The 19449-nt window shown below is 43.0% G+C and overlaps 1 protein-coding gene across 1 annotated transcript in view; it reads left to right on the top strand.

The window, feature by feature from the left end:
• Positions 1–13496: 13496 nt before the first annotated feature.
• LOC111139098 (fructose-bisphosphatase 2) overlaps positions 13497–19449 on the top strand; it is a 32817-nt gene continuing 26864 nt past the window's right edge. Inside the window, exons 1-2 of the mRNA XM_022491246.1 lie at positions 13497–13666; positions 18375–18537. Of these exons, the coding sequence (XP_022346954.1) occupies positions 13497–13666; positions 18375–18537 (333 nt within the window). The remainder of the gene's footprint in view (positions 13667–18374; positions 18538–19449) is intronic.

The following is a 19449-nucleotide window of genomic DNA, read 5'->3' as shown; positions in this document are numbered from 1 at the left end:
ATAAAATCATGAATGAAAGAGGAGAGATCACAACGAACACCAAAGAAATACAGACAATTATAAGAACATACTATGAGCAACTCTACGCCAACAAATTTGACAATCTGGAAGAAATGGATGCATTCCTAGAGACATATAAACTACCACAACTGAACCAGGAAGAAATAGAAAGCCTGAACAGACCCATAACCAGTAAGGAGATTGAAACAGTCATCAAAAATCTCCAAACAAACAAAAGCCCAGGGCCAGATGGCTTCCCGGGGGAATTCTACGAAACATTTAAAGAAGAACTAATTCCTATTCTCCTGAAACTGTTCCAAAAAATAGAAATGGAAGGAAAACTTCCAAACTCATTTTATGAGGCCAGCATCACCTTGATCCCAAAACCAGACAAGGATCCCATCAAAAAAGAGAACTACAGACCAATATCCTTGATGAACACAGATGCAAAAATTCTCGCCAAAATACTAGCCAATAGGATTCAACAGTACATTAAAAGGATTATTCACCACGACCAAGTGGGATTTATTCCAGGGTTGCAAGGTTGGTTCAACATCCGCAAACCAATCAATGTGATACAACACATTAATAAAAGAAAGAACAAGAACCATATGATACTCTCCATAGATGCTGAAAAAGCATTTGACAAAGTACAGCATCCCTTCCTGATCAAAACTCTTCAAAGTGTAGGGATAGAGGGCACATACCTCAATATTATCAAAGCCATCTATGAAAAACCCACCGCAAATATCATTCTCAATGGAGAAAAACTGAAAGCTTTTCCGCTAAGGTCAGGAACATGGCAGGGATGTCCGTTATCACCACTGCTATTCAACATAGTACTAGAAGTCCTAGCCTCAGCAATCAGACAACAAAAGGAAATTAAAGGCATCCAAATCGGCAAAGAAGAAGTCAAACTATCACTCTTCGCAGATGATATGATACTATATATGGAAAACCCAAAAGACTCCACTCCAAAACTGCTAGAACTTGTACAGGAATTCAGTAAAGTGTCAGGATATAAAATCAATGCACAGAAATCAGTTGCATTTCTCTACACCAACAACAAGACAGAAGAAAGAGAAATTAAGGAGTCCATCCCATTTACAATTGCACCCAAAACTATAAGATACCTAGGAATAAACCTAACCAAAGAGACTAAGAATCTATACACAGAAAACTATAAAGTACTCATGAAAGAAATTGAGGAAGACACAAAGAAATGGAAAAATGTTCCATGCTCCTGGATTGGAAGAATAAATATTGTGAAAATGTCTATGCTACCTAAAGCAATCTACACATTTAATGCAATTCCTATCAAAGTACCATCCATTTTTTTCAAAGAAATGGAACAAATAATCCTAAAATTTATATGGAACCAGAAAAGACCTCGAATAGCCAAAGCAATATTGAAAAAGAAAGCCAAAGTTGGTGGCATCACAATTCCGGACTTCAAGCTCTATTACAAAGCTGTCATCATCAAGACAGCATGGTACTGGCACAAAAACAGACACATAGATCAATGGAACAGAATAGAGAGCCCAGAAATAGACCCTCAACTCTATGGTCAACTAATCTTCGACAAAGCAGGAAAGAATGTCCAATGGAAAAAAGACAGCCTCTTCAATAAATGGTGTTGGGAAAATTGGACAGCCACATGCAGAAAAATGAAATTGGATCATTTCCTTACACCACACACGAAAATAGACTCAAAATGGATGAAGGATCTCAATGTGAGAAAGGAATCCATCAAAATCCTTGAGGAGAACACAGGCAGCAACCTCTTCGACCTCAGCCGCAGCAACATCTTCCTAGGAACATCGTCAAAGGCAAGGGAAGCAAGGGCAAAAATGAACTATTGGGATTTCATCAAGATCAAAAGCTTTTGCACAGCAAAGGAAACAGTTAACAAAACCAAAAGACAACTGACAGAATGGGAGAAGATATTTGCAAACGACATATCAGATAAAGGGCTAGTGTCCAAAATCTATAAAGAACTTAGCAAACTCAACACCCAAAGAACAAATAATCCAATCAAGAAATGGGCAGAGGACATGAACAGACATTTCTGCAAAGAAGACATCCAGATGGCCAACAGACACATGAAAAAGTGCTCCACATCACTCGGCATCAGGGAAATACAAATCAAAACCACAATGAGATACCACCTCACACCAGTCAGAATGGCTAAAATGAACAAGTCAGGAAATGACAGATGCTGGCGAGGATGCGGAGAAAGGGGAACCCTCCTACACTGTTGGTGGGAATGCAAGCTGGTGCAACCACTCTGGAAAACAGCATGGAGGTTCCTCAAAATGTTGAAAATAGAACTACCCTATGACCCAGCAATTGCACTGTTGGGTATTTACCCTAAAGATACAAACGTAGTGATCCGAAGGGGCACGTGCACCCGAATGTTTATAGCAGCAATGTCTACAATAGCCAAACTATGGAAGGAACCTAGATGGCCATCAACAGACGAATGGATAAAGAAGATGTGGTATATATACACAATGGAATACTATGCAGCCATCAAAAGAAATGAAATCTTGCCGTTTGCGACGATGTGGATGGAACTAGAGGGTATCATGCTTAGCGAAATAAGTCAATCGGAAAAAGACAACTATCATATGATCTCCCTGATATGAGGGAGAGGAGATGCAACATGGTGGGTTAAGGGGGTAGGAGAAGAGTAAATGAAACAAGATGGGATTGGGAGGGAGACAAACCATAAGTGACTCTTAATCTCACAAAACAAACTGAGGGTTGATGGGGGGAGCGGGGTTTGGAGAGGGGGGTGGGGTTATGGACATTGGGGAGGGTATGTGCTATGGTGAGTGCTGTGAAGTGTGTAAACCTGGCGATTCACAGACCTGTACCCCTGGGGATAAAAATATATTACATGTTTATAAAAAATAAAATTTAATTAAAAATAAAAGGACCTTTGGATTTTTTTAAAGTAGCTCTTTTACAATCTTTTTTTTTTTTTTAGGATTTTTTTTTTTTTTTTTTTCACAGATCAAAAGGAGGCAGAGAGAGGCAGGCAGAGTTGGGGGGGGAGGGGAAGCAGGCCCCCCGCTGAGCAGAGAGCCCAATGTGGGCCTTGATCCTAGGTCCTTAACACCATGTCCTGAACTGAAGGCAGAGGCTTAACCCACTGAGCCACCCAGGTGCCCGCACCTTTGGATTTTTAACCACCTGTAGCTTTGTTGTAACTCCTGGTTCTAAAAGCAGTGGGGGAGATGTGGTGGTCTGGGAGCCATTTCTTACTGTTAAGAGAGCTGGATGGGAAATGATACTCCCTTACTCAGTGCCACAATGAAACCAAAATCACAGATAACTTTGCTGTACCATTCGTATGTTCTATGTGGTGACTTTGGATGAGGCCATTGGTTTCAGAGTTTTCAACTGGTATTTGTTGGTGTTCGCTGTGGATGGATGCATCCAGTCTTTTTTAACACTGAGGAAGATAGTCACAGACTTAAAGAATCAGCAGCATGAACAGTAATTCTCTGATGATTTGTGGAATCTCAAATCTGGATTTGACCTTGGAAATGCTGAGATGCCCTTCACAGATGAGGACTAAGGGAGAGTGTTCACTGAGCATTACATGGTGGTGTGGCGGGAACTCAGGTCTGCTGGATCTAAGGCTCCACGTGTCCTGCTGTCCCTAAAATGGGAGCTCAGTCCTACTCTTAAAACACATAGTATTCTCTTTGCGAAGGAAAACACCCCCTTTTCACCACTCATCGGGATTTTCTATTAGATTCCTCAGTAACAGCATCAGCGGGGTTTGTAAAGTTTCCCCAGGCCTCCCTGCTGCCACCTACAGGTCTCACTTTGGTTCCTAGAGGTTCCATAGCTCAGGTTCCAAGTTAAAATCATGCCAGGACGTCAGCCTAAATTCTAAATATTTTAAAGTATATCAGCAGAGGAGTTTCTACACAATGGCATGCTTGCTGTTTCATTTGTCACCAAAAGCTAGGTCCAGTTTGACTTGAAGCACCTGGCTGGCCTGGCTTTGCCACCATACTAAGCCACTGGGTGATGGGACACCCTGTGACCAGGAAGGGGGTAGAAACTCCAGATGAGCATCATTGGTTCTCAAAATTTCAGAATGATTATTGTGGCAACCTGTTGCTGCTCCCTCCACCCTAACCTGCCAATGCCATGTCCCTATCCAAATCCTTAGAGCCTATGAACATTACCTTACTTAGAGGATCTTCTGCAGATTGAATTAAGGAATTTGAGGTGAGATTATCCTGGATTACCTGGGTGGGTCCATAATCGAATGATAATGCGATTTTCTAAGAGACACAGAGAATGCAGTGTGAAGATGGAAGCAGAGACTAGACTGATGTGTCCACAAGCCAAAGAAACAAAGGAATGCCAACAGCCACCAGAAGCTAGACGATTCATCCCAGAGCTCCAGAGGGAGCACCCAACAAAATGAAACTCATACAAATCTAACAAAATACAAGATCTACAAAACTCTGATGCATGAAATCAAAGAATTAAATCAATGGAGAATTACTCTATGTTCATGGGTAGGAAGACTCAACATTGTCAAGATGTCAGTTCTTCCCAACTTGATTTATAGATTCAATGCAACCAAAACAAAATTCTGAAAGTTATTTTATGGATATTGACAAACTAGTTCTAAAGTTTATACGGGCAGACAAAAGAATAGCCAACACAATATTGAAGGAGAAAAACATAGTTGGAGGACTGATGCTACCCAACTACAAGACTTCTATAAGTCTACAGAAATTAACGGAGCCTGGGTGGCTCAGTCAATTGGGTGGCCAACTTGATTTCTGGTCGGGTCATGGTCTTGGGGTTGTGGGATCAAGCTCCCCATTGGGCTCCATGCTCAGTGTGGAGTCTGCTTGTCCCTCTCCCTTTGCTCCTCACCCTGCTCTTGTTTGCTCTCTCTTTCTAATAAATGAACAAGTAAATAAGGTATTTTTTAAAATCTAGAGTAAGACAGTGTGGTATTGGTGAAAGACCAGACAAAGAGATCAATGGAACAGGATAGAGAGTCCAGAAACAGACCCTCATAAATATCATCAACTGATCTTTGACCAAGATCGTCTCTTGAACAAACGGTGTTAGAACAACCAGACATCCACATGCACAAAGTGAATCTAGACACAGATCTTATACCCAGTACAAATACTAACTCAAAATGCATCGTAGGCCAAAATATAAACCCTAAAACTCTTAGAAGACAATATAGGAGAAAACCTGGATGAGCTTGGGTATGGTAATGACTTTTTAGATACAACACCAAAGACATGATCCATGAAAGAAGTAATTGATAAGGCAGGATTCATGCAGATGAAAAACTGCTCTGTGAAAGACAGTGTCAAGAGGATGAGAAGACAGGTCACAGTCTGGGAGAAAATGTTTGCAAAAGACACATCTAATAAAGCACTGTTACCCAAAAACATACAAAGAACTCTTAAAAACCCAATAAGGAAATGACTGCTTAAAAAAGGGCCAAAGACCTTAACAAACACCTCACCAAAGAAAATACTCAGATGGCAAATAAGCATACGAAAATATGCTCCACGTCATATGTCATCAGGGAAATGCAAATTAAAGAACACCTCTACATACTTTTTAGAATGGCCAAATTCAGAACACTGACAACACCAAATGCTGATGAGGATGTGAAGAAATAGGAGCTCTAACTGCTGGTGGGAATGCCAAGTGGTACAGCCACTCTGAAAGTCAGCTTGGCAGTTTTCTTGAAAAACTGAACACACTCACCGTATGACCCAGCCATCACAGGACCTGATACTTACCCAAGGGAGCTTACATCATACAAAATCATCATACATCATACAAAAATCATACAAAAATCTGCAGAAATTCATTTAGAGCAGCTTAATTCATCATTGCCAAAACCTGGAAGCAACCAAGATGCCATTCAGTGAGTGAATGGATAAACACACTGTGGTCCACCCAGAAAATGGAATATTATTCGGTGCTTAAAAGAAATGGACTATCAAGCCATGAAAGGACATGGAAGAAAATTAGATGTGTATTTCTAAGAGAAAGAAGCCAAAATGAAAAGGCTGCATGGCGTATGATTCTAACTATATGATATTCTGGAAAAAGCAAAACAATGGGAGTAGTAAAAAGATCAGTGGTTGGCAGAGGTCAGTGTGGGGGGTGGTGAGGGGTGAGAGAGGGGGATGGGGAGAGAGAGGAACAGGCGGAGCAAAGAGGATTTCTGGGGCAGTGAGAATACTCTGTATGATATCATGATGATAGATCTATGTCATTATATGTTTGTCTAAACCCATAAAATATGCAACACCAGGAGTGAACCCTAAGGCAAACTACGGGCCTTGGGTGATTGTGATGTGTCAACGAAGGTCATTCTTTGTAAAAAAATGTATCACTCTGGTGAGTGATGTTGGTAACAGGGGCGGTGCATGTGTAGGGTGCAGTGAGAAAAGGGAAATCTCTGCATCTCCTCTTGACTTTATTGTAAACCTAAACTGCTCTAAAAAAACCCCCAAAACCCAAAGTCTTGGGGGCGCCTGGGTGGCTCAGTGGGTTAAAGCCTCTGCCTCCGGCTCAGGTCGTGATCCCAGGGTCCTGGGATCGAGCCCCGTATCAGGCTTTCTGCTCCGCGGGGAGCCTGCTTTCTCTCCTCTCTCTGCCTGCCTCTCTGCCTACTTGTGCTCTCTCTCTGTCAAATAAATAAATAAAATCTTTAAGAAAAAAAAAACCCCAAAGTCTTAAAATCAATTAATCAATCAATCAATTAGTTAATTATTTTTATTTTTAATTTTTTAATAAGCATATAATGTATTATTAGCCCCAGGGGTACAGGTACCCTCCCCAATGTCCATAGCCCCACCACCCTCTCCCTACCCCCCTCCCCTGGCAACCCTCAGTTTGTTTTGTGAGATTAAGAGTCTCTCATGGTTTGTCTCCCTCCCTTCCTACCCCCCAAACCCCCCACATTGCATCTCCACTTTCTCATATCAGGGAGATCATATGATAGTTGTCTTTTTCCGATTGACTTATTTCACTAAGCACAATACCCTCTAGTTCCATCCACATCACCGCAAATGGCAACATTTCATTTCTTTTGATGGCTACATAGTATTCCATTGTAGATATATACCACATCTTCTTTATCCATTCATCTGTTGATGGCCATCTAGGTTCTTTCCATAGTTTGGCTATTGTGGACATTGCTGCTGTAAACATTCAGGTGCACGTGCCCTTTCGGATCACTACGTTTGTATCTTTAGGGTAAATACCCAGTAGTGCAATTGCTGGGCCATAAGGTAGCTCTATTTTCAACTTTTTGAGGAACCTCCATACTGTTTTCCAGAGTGGTTGCACCAGCTGCATTCCCACCAACAGTGTAGGAGGGTTCCCCTTTCTCCGCATCCTCGCCAGCATCTGTCATTTCCTGACTTGTTCATTTTAGCCATTCTGACTGGTGTGAGGTGGTATCTCGTTGTGGTTTTGATTGGTATTTCCCTGATGCTGAGTGATGTGGAGCACTTTTTCATGTGTCTGTTGGCCATCTGGATGTCTTTTTTTTTTTTCTAAATATTTTTCTTATTTATTTATTAGAGAGCGAGAGAGAGAATGAGAGGAGAGAGGTCAGCGAGAGAAGCAGACTCCCTGCTGGGCAGGGAGCCCGATGTGAGATTTGATCCCGGGACTCCCGGATCATGACCTGAGCTGAAGTCAGATGCTTAACCAACTGAGCCACCCAGGCACCCATCTGGATGTCTTCTTTGCAGAAATGTCTGTTCATGTCTTCTGCCCATTTCTTGATTGGATTATTTGTTCTTTGGGTGTTGAGTTTGCTAAGCTCTTTATAGATTTTGGACACTAGCCCTTTATCTGATATGTCATTTGCAGATATCTTCTCCCATTCTATCAGTTGTCTTTTGGTTTTGTTAACTGTTTCCTTTGCTGTGCAAAAGCTTTCGATCTTGATGAAGTCCCAATAGTTCATAGAAATTAATTTTTTAAGATTTTATTTATTTATTTGTCAGAGAGAGAGAGAGAGAGTACAAGCAGAGGGAGAACCAGGCAGAGGGAGAAGCGAGCAGGCTTCCTGCTGAGCAGGGAGTCCCATGTCGGATTCGATCCCAGGCCTCTGGGATCATGGCCTGAACTGAAGGCAGATGCTTAACTGACTGAGCCACCCAGGCATCCCAAGTCTTAAAATGTTTTTTAAAAAATGCATAGCATGATGAGAATAAGAGTAAAAAGCACAGCAGTTACCACTGAATTAAAAAATAGCTCTAACATGGGCTCGTTCCACTTTAACTTTGTTTTTTTCCACTTGAAGAATGTATATAGCACTTTCTCATATAGTTTTTATGCACTGAAAAATAGACTTAGTATATTATAGAAGAGTAGAAATTGGATTCTTGATTTCCCATCTTTGTTTTCTTTTATCCTGCAAAGTTAAAGCTTAAGCTGATTTCACTGGTGCATGAGGAAAAATAGGGTGATCCCCCAAACAATCAGATTTCCGAGGTGCCTGGGTGGCTCAGTCGTTAGGCTTCTGCCTTTGGCTCAGGTTGTGATCCCGGGATCCTGGGATCGAGCCTGCATCAGGCTTCCCCCTCAGCCAGGAGTCTCCTTCTCCCTCTCCCACTCCCCCTGCTTATGTCCTCTCTCTCCCTATGTCTCTCTCTGTCAAACAAACAAACAAATAAATAAATAAATTCAAATCTTAAACAACCAGATTCTCCATGTGGAACAGCTTACAATGGCCTTGGTGTTCCACTCAGACACACAGCAAACACTGCAGTCCTACAGGGGCAAATGTGTGCACATTTTTAAACATTTTGCCACAATCGCGTTTTTTTTTTCTTCTTTTTTGCCTGATGGCACTGTTTCTTGTAATAAAATCTTCTCTGATTGACACCTTAAAAAGCAACCCCATATGTTGGGATTACATGGGGGAACGAATGGAAACCTTCTTAGCAGGGTTTTGCTAACGAAGAAGTGTCCCTTGGTTGATCCTCTAGAGTCACGTTCCAGATACTTGTCTTCAGATCCTGATGCAAGAGCGAGATTGCCTCGACTGTCAGGAGGGTCTGCTTGTCCTTACTCATTCAGACTCAGGGCTGTGAGCATCCGCCATCAAGCAGAGAGAGGCTCCAGGCAGCTTTGGGGTCACTGGCAGATCAGTGGCACCGAGCTAAATGAGAGCTGGGTACTGCTCTCCCTCTCTGCCAGCTTCCACCATGGCTGCTCTGTTTCCACCCTGTTGTGTGCCCTGAAGGAACTCTGGCATTTGCTGAGAGGTCATCAGTTGCAATTTTAGACCGCTGGGTAACTCGAACTTGTAACATTTAAGTGTAGCTGCAAAAGGGGTGTGATCGCTGCATCCAGCTATCAGCCAGGGCCAGGTGGTGGCACAAATAGCGGACCCTCCCCTGTTCACTTTGTGGATGAGTCACTGACAGCTTACAAACAACACTAGCCAATACCACTCCCTCCTCCATCTCCAAGGTCTCCAGTCTTCTGCGTATTCTTAACATGGGCGTGTGCCTGGGCGCAGAGCTTCTCTGGGAGTTCGCCTCGAGGTACTAGTTGGTTGGTTTCACTTCCAATCTTGCTAACATATACTTTTATAAAACATAATAGAAAGAATTACAGGAAAGGCCAAAGAAGAGAGTTATCCTTTAAGCAGAGTTTCAGCTGAGGTCACAGCAGCAGACTGTGAATGTATTTGATGCCACTGCACAGTGTGCTTAAAAAATTGTTACAGTGGTAAAAAAAAAAAAAACCCAAAACCTGGAAAAATGAAATAAAAAACAATTACATATAAAATGCAGTCCCTGATTGTTTAGTATTAGATTGTAATTTCATTTAAATTTAAATTACATTTTATTTAGATTTATTATTATTTTTAAAGATTTCATTATTTTTTTGAGAGAGAGATGGAGAGCCAGAGAGAGAGAGAGCAAGGGAGAGGAGCAGAGGGAGAGGGAAGAGCAGGTTCCATACTGAGCAGGGAGCCTGATGCAGGGCTCGATTCCAGGACCCTGAGATCATGACCTGAGCCAAAGGCAGATGATTAACTGACCGAGTCACCCAGGCGCCCCTTATTGCTAGATTTAAATCATATTTTAATACAGACAGAGCAAATACAACATAGGACAATTGCTATAGAAATTTCTAAATACTTTCAATTTTTCTACTAACTTTGTCATGGACTGGTAAAGTTTGCAGACTGTCCATGATCCATTTTGTATTTTGTTCTATAGTAATATGAATTTTTTAAAAAGTGTACAGCTATTTGAGATTAACACACGTATAGATTCAAATTGCCGTCACTGGGGCACCTGGGTGGCTCAGTGGGTTGAAGCATCTGCCTTCGGCTCAGGTCATGATCCCAGGGTCCTGGGACTGAGCCCTACATCAGGCTGTCTGCTCAGCAGGGAGCCTGTTTCCCTGGCTCTCTCTCTGCCTGCCTCTCTGCCTACTTGTCTGTCAAATAAATAAATAAAATCTTAAAAAACAAAACGAAACAAAACAAAAAAACCAAATTGCCATCACCATAATTTGGATAGGAACAGTCCCATCAGGCAACAGTCCTTGTCTTGACCCTCCCCACACCTGTAGGCCCTGGCAACTATGGAATTGTTCTCTTTATACTTAATTTTGTTTTCTAAAAATATAAGTGGAATCATACCACATGTAATCTTTGAGACTGGTTTCCTTCACTTAGTGCAGTGTCTTTGAGATTCGTCCCGGGGCTGCATGCAACAGGTTTGTTCCTTTTTATTGCTGAACTCTAGTCTATTTTACGGCTCTACCCCAGTTTGTTTATCCATTCACTGAGGGGCACTTGGGTTTGCAGTCTCTGCCATTATAAATAGAGCTGCTATAAATATTCATGAAGCGGTGTTAGTGTGCATAGACATAATCCTTTCTCCAGGGAAGATGTGAAGGCCCGCTGACTTGGCATCCTTTCGCACCGTCACGTGGGAAATCCTCTGATGACAATGTTGTACTTCAAAGGAGATCTGGAAACCAATAACCAGGTTACTCTTTTCTCTTGTACTCACTTACTGGCCCAGGACTCCTAACACCCGGCTACATCTCCTCCTACAGACATGTCAGAAGAATCATTGTTGATCAGACAAAACTTGTTATTCGTTAATGGCAACATGACACGGCAAGTAAAGAAGTTTCCCTCCATAGTTCTCACCATTTCCCGAAGCTCGCAGAAAAAAAGAGCTTTCTGGTTTAGATGCTGGTGCTGTCAAAATTAAAGTGTTCTGACAGAGCAGGTATCCACAGTTGTATCTTACTAAAGGCTCACACAAGCAGGTGCACAAAGATATGGAAGCTCGTTGGAACATTGTTTCGAGAGTGAACATTTCCAGAATCATCAAACAGTCCACACATTGGATTGCAGTATATCTCTGTGTACCAACATGGATGTGTATTTCTGAGATGTTTTGCTATGGCAGCCACTTGAGATTGGCTGGTCCATGGAATACCAGTGCTCAACCCCCATAGCAAGGGGTCCCCATATGACACAAATCTGGTCAAAGCTATGTAGGCAGAAGTCCACTGGCGTGTGTGTAGGGAGAGGGCGGGGGAGAGTGTTCTGGGGAAATACTTCTTTTCTAATAAAAGGCAACCGATGTGTTGGGAGCGCCCTTCTCCCCTCTTTGGGTCTTCAGTGTGGGCTAGATGTTCAGAACGGTGGCTGCCATTTTGTGCTCTTGAGGTGTCTTAGCTTGGTGGCAGAAGCCAGCTGACCAAGGACAACAGAAGAGACAGAGGGGCTCCTCATGGAAACTCTGAGTAGCTAAATAAATGCCAGCAGCCACCTCCTAGTGAAGGTGGCTTTATATATCTCCTAGTGAACTCATGAGAAAACATGAGAAAAATAAACTCCCGCATATCCAAGTCGTCTGAGTTTTCTCTTGCTTGCTGCTAAACACATTCTGACTGAATTAATTGTCAGAAAAAAATCCCATTGCAGCGTCTTCATGTATATTTGACAGAGCAATGTGCATATTCTATTTTGCAAAATGGAGTTATATATGTACACATAATAGTTACATATACATCTAAAATAGTTATATATACATAATAGTTAATATACATCTAAAAACTCTAACAACAACAAAAATAAAAACTTTAACAATAGTCGTATATACATCTAAACCATAGGTACACGTAATTATTAAATACACATCTAAAAAATATACATCTAAAATAGTTATATATATCTATAATAGCTCAGAGGTACTAAGTATCTACTATGTGCCAGGCTCATCTTTCTGTTTTTAACCCTGACAATGACTCTATAAGGTAGATGTTTTACTGCTATTCCCACTTATAAGAGAGAAAACAGGATTCAGGAAACTTCCCGGGGACATCTAGCAGGTAACTAACTAGCTTGGGACTCAGTGCCAGGTGTGTGTGCCCCTAGAGAACCTTCTTGGTCCACTCTAGGCAGGCCTCCACCAGTGCCTATGACCCATATAGACCCCCCACCAACCCAGTTAGTCCTACAGAGTGGGTTGGGGGCTGGGCTGGTGGTGAGGTTTCTCTTTCTTTCTTTCTTTTCTTTATTCATTCTTTCAAGATTTTATTTATTTGAGAGAGAGCACGAGCAGGGGGAGGAGCAGAAGACCCTCCTCGGAGCAGGGAGCCCCATGGGGGACTTGATCCCAGGGCTCGATCTCAGGGACCCTATGATCATGACCCAAGTCGAAGGCAGACGCTTAACTGACTGAGCCACCCAGGTGCCCCTCACTTTTCTTTATATATTTCCGTAATGTTTCCTTTCAGTAAGCAAGTAGCATTTTTGAATTGAAACTGCAAATCTAGAGGAATTGATAAAACAACCCTGATGTGAGACACTGCGCTAGGAGGGTAATTTTCTTCTTCTAGGTTTGGTTATCTATCATGGATACCCCTTCGGTCACACGTGCTTTTGGAAATAAGAAGCTCCCTTTGCAAACGTTTATGAAAGACCTCTGGCTAAGTGGAACCAGGATTATTTCGTCATCTGACCTATACCCCAGATAAGTTACCTGCCAGTGTGCCTCCCATAGGCACAGGGGAATTGGGTTCTGCAGTAGATGTATGCAAAGCATCCTGAGTCCTGGAAGGAGAGGGTTTTATGGATTTTTTTTTTTTTTAAAGTGGCTGGATTTCTCTTCTCCCACCAGTTACTGAAGCGTTGCTTCCTGGGATCATCAAGAAAAATGAGGTGTGTGTTTCTGGGCTGCCTGATTCTATTTGCAGCCGCTTATGGTGCTTTGGCAGCCTTCCAAATCAGCCTGCCAGAGAGATTTCCTTGAGGGCTTGCCCAGTTGTCTTAACCACGTGGGTCGGGGCACTTTTTCCTTAAAGGTCCTGGCAGGGCTCGCAGGAACCAGCTCTGATACCGACTGAGCTACAGCCTTTCGAGATAAACAGGGCTTCCTGGGAGAAAAGAAGGATTCGCAAAGTTCCCCGCCACGATGTCGGACAGAAGCCCCTTTGAAACGGACATGCTCACCCTGACCCGCTACGTTATGGAAAAGGGGCGTCAGGCCAAAGGGACTGGGGAGCTCACACAACTGCTGAACTCCATGCTGACGGCCATCAAAGCCATATCCTCGGCTGTGCGCAAGGCCGGCCTGGCCCACCTGTGAGTCCGGGGGGAGCAGGTGCGGGTGCTCAGACCGGCCTTTGACACGCAGGGATTCAGGCACGGGTGGGGCATGCGCAAACCTGCAGGTGCTCGGGGAAGCTACCTCTGTGTCTGGAGGGAAGGTGCTTTTAAAGTTTCTGTCTCTGATGAAGGGCTCTTGACTTGTTTCAAGAAAGGAACAAAATAATGGGAGAGATGGTATGGAGGGAAAAAAAAAAGAATTTTTCTTTTTAAAAAAAATGTATAATTTTTCCAGTTGCCATGTATTATAATACATGACCAGCCTTGACCATGACCATGAGCTGCCATGACCAGCTCAGGGGCTTGTTGCATTTAATATAGGTTGAATTATCATGATTTGTTTCTTGCTGCGCAAAGAAACAGTGAGAAAGACTTGAGATTTCGCTTTAGCTCTTAGCAGATAAGAGTATTTTATTGCCATGAACTTTGCCAACGTGCTAGGAGCTAAGAATCATTTACAAAATAACTCCCTGCCCTGAAGCTTCAGTCTTATTTTGGCAAGGAGTCTTTTTTGCTTTTAAGACAATTTTTTGTTTCTTCTCTGGGACTCTTTATCTTCTCTGCTTGGTGTGCAGGAAGCTGGGATGTTCTGGGTCGAGGAGGAGGGAATGCAGAGCGCTCTTCCACTTTATTCTCTTCTGTACTCCTTCCAAGCACAGAATGAGGCCAAGTTCATGCTACAGCTGCTGACTGTCATAGCTGCTGACCTTAAAAATAAGTTGCTTATTTTGCCAGCAAAAATGAGTTTATTAGGGAATAGTAGAGAATTGCAATCTGGGACAAGTAAGCTCTGCCAAAAACCATAGGCTGGTCTAACAAAGGAGAATAAGGTTATTTTATGGAGGAGGAAATTGGCAGGGGTTGTTTTGAACGAAAGCCCATTGGTGAAAAACAAGAGTTCAGGGCCAACGTGGTTTTTTACTGGCTGAGTTGCTGGGCTAGTCAATTTCTTGGAGGAGATACCACCTACATCTTTTCTTGTAGGAGTCTGTAATTAATTGATGATTTCCTGGAGGATTCTTCTGTTGGGGTTTGGAATTGACACTTCCAGCAATGACCTCCAGTGGTCCGGTGTGAGGGCTCCCCCTTCTGGCCTCCTGACTCAATTTTAGTGAGGTTTCCCTTTATTTTATTTTTTTTTTAACGATTTTATTTATTAATTTGACAGACAGATATCACAAGTAGGCAGAGAGGCAGGCAGAAAGAGAGGGGAGGGGTAAGCAGGCTCCCTGCTGAGCAGAGAGCCCGATGTGGGACTCGATTCCAGGACCCTGGGATCATGACCTGAGCTGAAGGCAGAGGCTTTAACCCACTGAGCCACCCAGGCACCCAGGTTTCCCTTCATTTAATAAAATTCCACACAGCCAAGGGTCCAGTTTAAGTCTGTGGTAAAAAGAAACTGACTTTTTCTGGGGTTCCATCTTCTTTGTAGCAAGTCCAGTGGAGGTCTTCTCAAAAGTTGAAAGGACCCATTATTATTATTCCAAAAATGAAATAACAGAAAGAAATAACAAAATCTAATAATTTAAAATATTAATTCTTAACAATTTAGTACTTATAATACAGAAAAAAAAATTGATAGCGTTATGGGGCACCTGAGTGTCTCGTTCAGTTAAGCATCTGACTCTTGATCTCAGTTCAGGTCTTGATCTCAGGATCATGAGTTCAAACCCCGCATCGGCCTCCACACTGGGAGTGGAGCCTGCTTAAATAATAATAATAATAATAATAATAATAATAAAGATGTATTATGATCGCCTTCCCCACTCTCTGTGTATTGTTATAACTGTATTATTGTGTCATCCAGCAATAATGGCCAGGCTCTACAATTAAGAACTTTCTTGAATGCGAGGTGAAGACATTTGCCTCTGTCCTGCTCCTATGAGGTGATGGGCTATGCTGAGTGACACTAAATAGGGACTTTACCTGTCCCTGCATATGGGCCCTGCTATGCTTAGAGCCATTTTCTGGGCATCTCCGCTGCTTGCTGACATTTCTGTATTTTCTACCCACCTTAATGAGCTTCTCCTCTTTGCAGGATGCTTAGCTAGGCAATGGCGGCTGTGGTAGGGTTGTACTAATTGGCTTCAGAACTCTTAGCTTTGTGGCTGTTGAGCGTCCAGATGAAGTAGACTCAGGAACTGGGGAATAGGGGGTTCATTGAACTTGACTCTTCCTTCCATGTGATTATCTACACTTGCTGGGACCTCAGTTTCTCATTTGTAGACTGGAGGGGATGCTAACAGCCCCTAACTTACATGGTTGTTGTAAGGCTTAGTGGATCCATGGGATGAAGATTTCAAAAAGGCCAGATCCATAATAAATGCTCAGTAAATTCTCAGGATTACAGTGGTTCCAAGTGCAGATCTGAGGAAATTTGCGGCTGGCTGGGCCATGCTGCTGACTGTCCACTAGGTGGCAGGTGCAGACCACCGAATCAAGATGTCAGGCTCCACCTTTTTCTCAGAGGCGGTGAGACAGGGGTCCTCAGGCTGGCAGGAGCCCCACATCCTGCTAATTCAGACGACATCCTTCCCTAGCCCCTCAGTAAGAAACACCAAAGTGGCAGTGTGAGAAGCCCATTGTCTGGAAATTCCTTCTTTCTAACGAACTGCTGAGATTAATTAACAGGACAATGGAACAGCAAGGGAATTGCTTCTCATATTGCTAGAGGGTTGCTCTCTGTCCTGGAGCAATTCTGCTCATGAAAATGGGACTTCCATATATTTCCGTCCCTTCCCACTTAGGGGACCTCAAGCCCCTCATTCTTTTGCTTCCTTTTTCTGGGAAGACATTTTTAGGCACAAACTTAATGAATGCCAAAGGGATCAGAAATTTTCATGGTTTTTTTCTTCTTTTTTGGTCCTCTCATGGGTGTAAGAAGAAGGGAATGCTAGAATGCTTCTTCTGGAAACATCTTCATGGTTTTCTACTGTCAGTGGTGGAATATCCCATTTAAAAATTGTCAGTAACGTTTTTCTTAAAGATTTTATTTGTTTATTTGACAGAGAAAGACGCAGTGAGAGAGAGAACACAAGCAGGGGGAGTGGGAGAGGGAGAAGCAGGCTTCCCGTTGAGCAAAGAGCCCAATGTGGGGCTCGAATCCAGGACCCTGGGATCATGACCTGAGCCAAAGGCAGATGCTTACCAACTGAGCCACCCAGGTGCCCCAAAAATTGTCAGTAAAGTTTTAATATTAGTTAAAATGGTAAAAGATATTGTCCCGTGGGTTATAAAGCTCTCTTGCATCTGTGACCTAACTTGGAGCAGTTGTCAGACAATTAGATCTCAGTATGAATGAGCTTTTATTCTTTCTGGAAGGAGGGGCGTTGTTGGTGGTTAAGGGTAGATGGCATCTGGAGGAAGGCTGTCAGTCAAGGAGGGTGGGAAATGAGTTGTCTCCTGCTGAGGGTAGATCAGTGGTTCTCAACCCTGGCTACCTGTTAGAACCACTTGAGGTTCCTTCAACAAATAAATGGCATTAAATAAAGGAGAAGTAGGGAAGTTACTTTCCTGCCATGCCTTCTTCATAATTCATTGAATGTGTATTGAGCATCTACTATGTCCTTGAGCACTATGGAAACCAGTACAGTAGGCCAGCAGTCTAGCATTCAGTAAACAGACAGTCCAGTAGGAAAGGTTTTTGCATGAATAGGTCATGAACTGCTGTGGGAGGGAGAGATGATAGGGATGTAGGGGGACCAAGGAAGCTTCCAGAAGGGATCAGGATGGAGACTAGTGAGAAGCTGATGGTTGGCAGAGAGCATTCCTGTGGAGAAACACCATGAGTGAAGGTGAAAAGGAGAGGAACAGTTTGCTGGGTGCTGGTGGCCACAGGACTTTTGCACTGTTGAGATGAAAAAGGCTTGAGCAGGCTAATAGCCATTCCACTTTTAGAGGGATGAGTGTGGAAGAGTGTGGGGGTAGGAGGGCAAACTCAGGGGTACCTGTAAGGCAAGTGTGTGTCTGGTGGATTCTGGAGGCGAGACTGGCTGAATGAGGTGAATGGGACAGGGCTTCCTTGGTGGGACCTCAAGTCCACCGTGGGGAACCTGGGAACTCAGGGTGAGACCAGAGTTATCTGGTTGGTATTTTAGAAGAATCCTGTCCATGAGGGTGGGAACTGGGAGACCTTGCATATGGATATTCTAAAATAAAAAGCTAGATAGAATTTTTCTTACATTGCTTGAAATGGCAATGAAGAACAAAATTAAACTAGTTAATCGTGTCCCCGACTTTCCTTCTTAAGGAACACAGAGCTGTCACGGGGCTATTTGTCATTCGACTCACCGGTCCACTATTTGGGGTAATCAACAGATACTTGAAATTTCCGGGCTGGAAAGCCATGAGCCTTTATTTGTTGGAGTCAGTAATGACAGCAATGTGTCTGAGTTTATGAACTAGCCCTTTCCCTTCTCCTCCCACTGCCGAATGCTGGTTTGTATTTTATTAAGAATGAGTTCTGGGTAGGGTTTTTTAAAAAATGAGCGGATAGGACCATATATCCCCGAGGTGTAAAGGAAGCAAAGTTGAGAATCCCCGCTGTGAGTCATGTTACACTTGGTCTGTATAATTTGGAGACTCCGCAGCCATGAGGGGAAAAGCTGGGATACAATGGCTTCTGGGCTTCGCTGCTGGAGTTTGGATTCCTTTAGTGATTTAATTCAGGCTTTCCTCTTCTTAGGTATGGAATTGCGGGAAGCGTGAATGTGACCGGGGATGAGGTGAAGAAATTGGACGTGTTATCCAATTCTTTGGTGATCAACATGCTCCAGTCCTCCTACAGCACCTGCGTCCTGGTTTCGGAGGAGAATAAAGACGCGATTATCACCGCCAAGGAGAAGAGGGTGAGCGCGGGGCCGGAATGCAGTTCCCCTCTTCACCAGCAGATGGCACTACCGAGTCGGGAAGAATCTGGTTGCTTTGCTTTTCTTTCGTTTCTGGGATTTTCCTTGATTCCTTAAATTCTGTTTTCTGAAAAAAAAAATGGATTGCATACTTCTTTAGCTAGAAGTCTTACACTGTCTAGTGAAAAAAATTCTATGACAGGGGGTGATTCATTCAGGAAGTAAAACAGAGTAATTTACTGGAAATGCCTCAGTGGGTGGGGTTCGTGTATTTTCATGTGCCCGGAACAAGTGTTGCATTTTTTTTGTGGCTTCAAAGTCATTAAGTCCAATAAAAAGTAGAGTTCCTGGGAAGAGCACCCATCCCACTTCTATGACCCATTACCCCAACATACACTTCTCCAAGGGAGCTCCGGTTTCGGCAGAGATCTCTTTGCGCCTGACAAACCGTTAGATTCATGTAGGAAAGAAATCATAAGGATTGTGTGCTCTTGCCTTAATACAATGGCAAACCTGGTCAGTGCAGGACATGACAGGGGAGGGTCTGTAGTCATTCTGGTTTCAAAAACAGTTCATTAAAGATAGAGGTTTGCTGGTGGCCAAAAATTCAACTTATGCTCAGCTATTAAACAAAATAAATACAGGGACTGGTCCTCGTTTTATACATTGGGTGTTGGAGAACATTTCTTCATAATTAGCTGAGAGGACAGAGCAGGTAAAGACAAATTTATTAAATACCTGCTGTATACCAGGGACTGTGCAAAGTATTTTACTCTCACTGTGTCACACAATTTATTTTTATTTTTATTTTTTTTTTTAAGATTTTATTTATTCATTTGACAGACAGAGATCACAGTAGGCAGAGAGGCAGGCAGAGAGAGGAAGGGAAGCAGGCTCCCTGCCAAGCAGAGA

Source organism: Enhydra lutris, unplaced genomic scaffold (assembly GCF_002288905.1).
Source record: "Enhydra lutris kenyoni isolate GAN:26980312 unplaced genomic scaffold, ASM228890v2 scaffoldscaffold95, whole genome shotgun sequence".
Lineage (NCBI taxonomy): Eukaryota > Metazoa > Chordata > Mammalia > Carnivora > Mustelidae > Enhydra > Enhydra lutris.
This window is presented reverse-complemented; position numbering and strand designations above follow the sequence as displayed.